A 4,876-nucleotide genomic window follows, 5' to 3' on the forward strand; every position below is an offset into this window, starting at 1 on the left:
GTTATGCTGATAGGAAGGTTCGAGATGTGTCCTACATGGTTGGTAAGAAAGTTCTATTGAAGGTTTCGCCCATGAAGGTGTTATGAGATTTGGGAAGAAGGGGAAATTGAGTCTTCGGTTCATTTGACCTTTTGAGGTGCTTCGGAGGATTGGGGAGGCGGCTTATGAGCTTGATTTTCCACCCAGCTTATCGAGTGTGCATTCGGTATTTCATGTTTCTATGCTCCAGAAGTATATTGGGGACCCGTCTCATGTTCTGGATTTCAACACAGTTCAGTTGGATGATGATTTGACCTATGATGTGGAGCCAGTAGCTTATTTAGGTCGTCAGGTTCGAAAGTTAAGGTCAAAGGAAATAGCTTCAGTGAAAGTGCAGTGGAGAGGTCGGCCTGTGGAGGAGGCTACCTGGGAGACCGAGCGGGAGATGCGGAGCAGATGTCCTCACCTGTTTGAGGCTTCAGGTATGTTTCTTGACTTATTCGAGGACGAACGTTTGTTTAAGTTGGGGAGGATGTGACGACCCAGCCAGTTGTCTCATGAGTTACTGCTCTGTTTCCCCTATTTCTGCTTCTTTATACTTTGTTATCCGTGTTATATGGTATCGGGTTGGTCGGATCGAATCCAGAATGATTTTGGTAAGGTTTGAGACACTTAATCTCTTTTGAGGAAGCTTAAGTTGAAAAAGTCAACTAGACGTTACATTATGTGTTAGAGGGCTCGGATGTGAGTTCTGATGGTTCGGTTAGCTTCAGGAGGTGATTTGGTACTTAGGAGCGTGATCGTAATGAGTTTTGGAGGTTCAGAGTAGATTTAGGCTTGAATTGACAAAGTTGATATTTTGGCGATTTCCGGTTGACAGGAGAGATTTTGATATAAGGGTCGGAATGAAATTCCGAGAGTTGCAGTAGTTTTGTTGTGTTATTTGGGATGTGCGTGCAAAATTTCATGTCATTCGGACGTGGTTTGGTTGGGTTTTTGATCAAAAGTAGAATTCAGAAGATTTTAGAAACTTAGGCTTGAATCCGATGTGTTTTGGTTGATTTGATGTTGTTTGAGGTGTTTTGAAGATTGGTACAAGTTTGAATAATGTTTTAGGATATGTTGGTGCCTTTGGTTGAGGTCCCGGGGGCCTCAGGTGAGTTTCGGGTGGTCAATCGGACCATTTCATGAAGTTTAGAGTTGCAGAATTGCAGGTTCAGCTATTGCATAGAATTCCTCTTCGCGATCGCATAGGGGTTCTCGCGATCGCGTAGAAGGTTTTAAGGGGCAATCCAGTTTGTTCTTCGCGTTTGCGAAGGTTGGGTTTCGATCGCATAGAGGCGACAAAGTTGTTAATCATGAACGCGTAGTGAAGGTCGCGTTCGCGTAGAGTTATGTGGACCAGGGGTGTGGGCTTGGAGGTTGTTCTTTGCGAACGCGGTAGTTGGTCCGTGATCGCGTTGTGTAAAAGGTCTGAGCATCGCTTTCGCATGGTGTTTCATGTGTTCACATAGAGTGACTTTTGGGAGCTGAGAATTTGTGCTTCGCGATCACGAAGGATGTCCCGCGATCGCGATGAAGGAAATTAGGCTTGGGCAGAAGGTTTAAAAGGTCGTCTTGTTCGCGCATGAGGGGTTTATTTCTTCCATTGTTGGTTGTTTTTGAAGCTTTTTGAAAGGGATTGAAGGGATTCAAGGGGAATCACTTGGAGGTAAGATTCTTGGACTTAAAACTTGATTCTAATGTGAATTCCACCTAAATAATCATGGAAATTAAGCTAAAAATTGAAGAACTAGGGCTTGGAAATTTAGACCTTTGAATGAGGATTTGAAGGACCATTTGAGGTCGAATATCAGAACTTTTGATATGTATGAACTCGTGAGGAGATGAGGAACCTATTGATGTAAAAATTATCGAATTCCGAGACTAGTCCCGGGGTCGGGTTTTGGTAATTTCGGAATTTGTGTCATATTTTGATTATTTTCGCTTGGGCTTCATTCCCCTGGCATATTTTGATGTCCTCGTTCTGATTTTGGATAGATTCGATGTGAGTGGAGGCCGATTCGAGGGGAAAAGACGTCGCGAGCTAGAGATTTGACCGGTTCGAAGTAAGTAATGATTGTAAATGATGTTCTGAGGGTTTGAAACCCCGGATTGCACATCGTAGTGCTATATTGAGGTGAGGCACACGCTTGATGACGAGCGTGGGATCATGCATTGTTGGGGATTGTGACTTGGTCCATCCTGGATGACTATTTTACCGCGTATTTGACTGAAATCTATTTGTTATCATCATAATTTGGGCTGAATGCCATATTCGGGCCTTGTGCCAACTATTTGAACCCTTCGGGGATTTTCACTAGTTTTTCCTCACTTTTTTAACTTTATACTTTAACTTAGTCATGTTATTTTCCATTTTTTTCTTACTCAGCCAGGTTTACTCAGTTTTAATACTTAAATGATATTTTAAATGATGTTTGGGCTGAGAAATACTGTTTTACTATTGCCCGAGTGGCTTGTGAGGATTTTGACTGAGTATGGCCGAGGGCCTATGTTTCGAGGAAACATTTGATACTGATTATGAGGCTGAGGGCCAGAGATATGCACACCACAATGTGGCTTGATTGATATGAAGCTTAGGGCCTAGTGATGATACCATGAGGTGGCTTGATATTGCGCTTGGGCCGTAAGGGGCCCCTCCAGGAGTCTGTACACCCCCAGTGAGCACGGGTACCCATTGTGATGTGAGATTGAGCTTGAGGGGCTGGTATTGTTCTATGTGATTGCCTGAGGGGTTGGTATTGTTTTGAGATGTTGCCCGAGGGGCAGATTTGTTGATACTGTACCCGAGGGGCGAGCCTTTATGTGTTTAATTTTCACAATTGATTGTCAATTTCCTGCTTAATTATTGAAAAAGTCTTTTCATGAAACTACGTTTGAGTTAAAGAATTTTACCTATCTTTCACTAGTTTACTATTTTAATGGTTTTACTGCTTCATTATAGAATGCTTTGTGCCTTACGTAATTTCTTGATTTCAGTCTTTATTTATATTTGTTACTCACTGAGTTGGAGTACTCACTTTACTCCTTACACCCCATGTGCAGATTCAGGCATTGCTGATCCTGCCAGTGCGAGTTGAAGACTCCCAGCTGACATTTGAAGTTCACGAGGTAGCTGTTTGGCGTCCGCAGTCCCGTGTTTCTCCTCCTATCCTTATCATTTCTATCTCTTTTCAGACATTTGTACTAGCTTATAGACTTAGCAAACTTGTACTATGACTCATAGATGCTCATGACTAGTAACACCCCGGTTAGGGCTGTGTTGGGTTGTACTTCCGCATTTTATTGATATTACCTGCTACTTATTATTATTAAATCATGTTTTAGACTATTTTCTTGATGTTTAACTATTTAACGTTGAATTGGGAATAGTTGGCGGGCATTGTCTTCACGAGAGGCGCCATCACGACCGGGTCCGGGTTGAGGGTCGTGACACTTGCGAACCATTTTCTGGAATCTTCTTGTCAAGTAGGCCTTGTCCCCTATTTTCACCACTTGAGTCATTGATGTCTGTCTTGAGGACTAGGTTCTTCTCCCTCTTAGGCTCTCTTCTTTCATTATCCTTCTTCTTTTTCTTCTTCATTTCATAGGTTTTCAAGTTTCCAACAAGTTCATCCATGGTCAGTGTCTGCAAGTCCTTAGCGTCTGTAATGGCATTAATTTTGCTTTCCTAAGAATTGGGCAGTACACTAAGGATTTTTCTGACAAGCGTGTTTCTCGGAATACTTTTACCAAGAGAGTGAAGCTCATTGATGATGGAGGTGAATCGAGTATGCATATCTTGGATGGATTCATCATCTTTCATTCTGAAGAGCTCATATTCAATTGTGAGCATATCAATCTTGGATTGCTTCACCTATGTTGTCCCCTCGTGAGCTGACTGAAGAGCCTTCCAGATCTTTTTTGCTGATTGACATGCTGATATCCTGTTATATTCATCAGGACCAATGCCACACACAAGATTTTTTTTTGCACAAAAATTCTTTTCTATGGCCTTTCTATCAGTGTCATTGAATTCCTTTCTTGTCTTGGGAATGGCTACAACTGGGTCGCCAAGGTTCTTTGTAGTGACAAAGGGTCCGTCACATATGACATCCCATAAATCAGAATCTTCCGCCATGATGAAGTCGTGCATCCTAGTTTTCCACCATCCATAGTATTGACCGTTGAACCTTGGAGGTCTGTAAGTAGACTGGCCTTCTTCGAAGTTTGGAGGAGTAGCCATGAGAATCCTTTCTAGGTAGTAACCTGATAGAAAGAACCCGCTCTGATACTAATTGATAGAATATAAGGGTCCACCAAGCTCTATAAAGAACCAGGTTCTCTATCAAATTCAACAGTACACACACACACACTACAGTAAGTATAATGACAAGAGGAATTTTACGTGGAAAATTCCTAGCTCAACGGTATAAAAACCATGACCTACCCTTGTAGGATTTCAACTTCACTACTGAGAAACTTTTAGATTACAACCTACGCAACCTAGGAATTAACCTCTTAATCCCTCACTAAAACTTGTAATACTACATTACAAGCCACTTTGTAATAACTCTATTACAAAGACTTTACAACATGACTAACTCTAGCCACGATTCAAACACACAAATTTAAGGTTTACAAAAAGGTTCCTATAGAATGTTTCTAAATAAGCTAGATAGGAATTACAATTGAAGAACTATTACAAAGTTACAACTCAACTAAGGACATATAATGACTCGATGTGGGAACTGGTCCATTGTTGCTTTGTTCTTTGTTCTTGAAGCACTTTAAACTTTCTTGCTGGATAGTCATACGAGGAGCTTGAGTAAAATCTCTAAGTGTTCAAGTCAGTATG

At 41.6% G+C, this 4,876-nt stretch overlaps 1 protein-coding gene across 1 annotated transcript; it reads right to left on the reverse strand.

Moving 5' to 3' along the window:
• Positions 1-3,895: 3,895 nt before the first annotated feature.
• Positions 3,896-4,264, reverse strand: LOC104211812 (uncharacterized). The gene has a single exon (XM_009760940.1). The coding sequence runs from the start codon at positions 4,262-4,264 to the stop codon at positions 3,896-3,898; it is 369 nt and encodes a 122-aa protein (XP_009759242.1).
• Between the last annotated feature and the right edge of the window lie 612 nt (positions 4,265-4,876).

This window comes from Nicotiana sylvestris, chromosome 7 (assembly GCF_000393655.2).
Source record: "Nicotiana sylvestris chromosome 7, ASM39365v2, whole genome shotgun sequence".
NCBI lineage: Eukaryota > Viridiplantae > Streptophyta > Magnoliopsida > Solanales > Solanaceae > Nicotiana > Nicotiana sylvestris.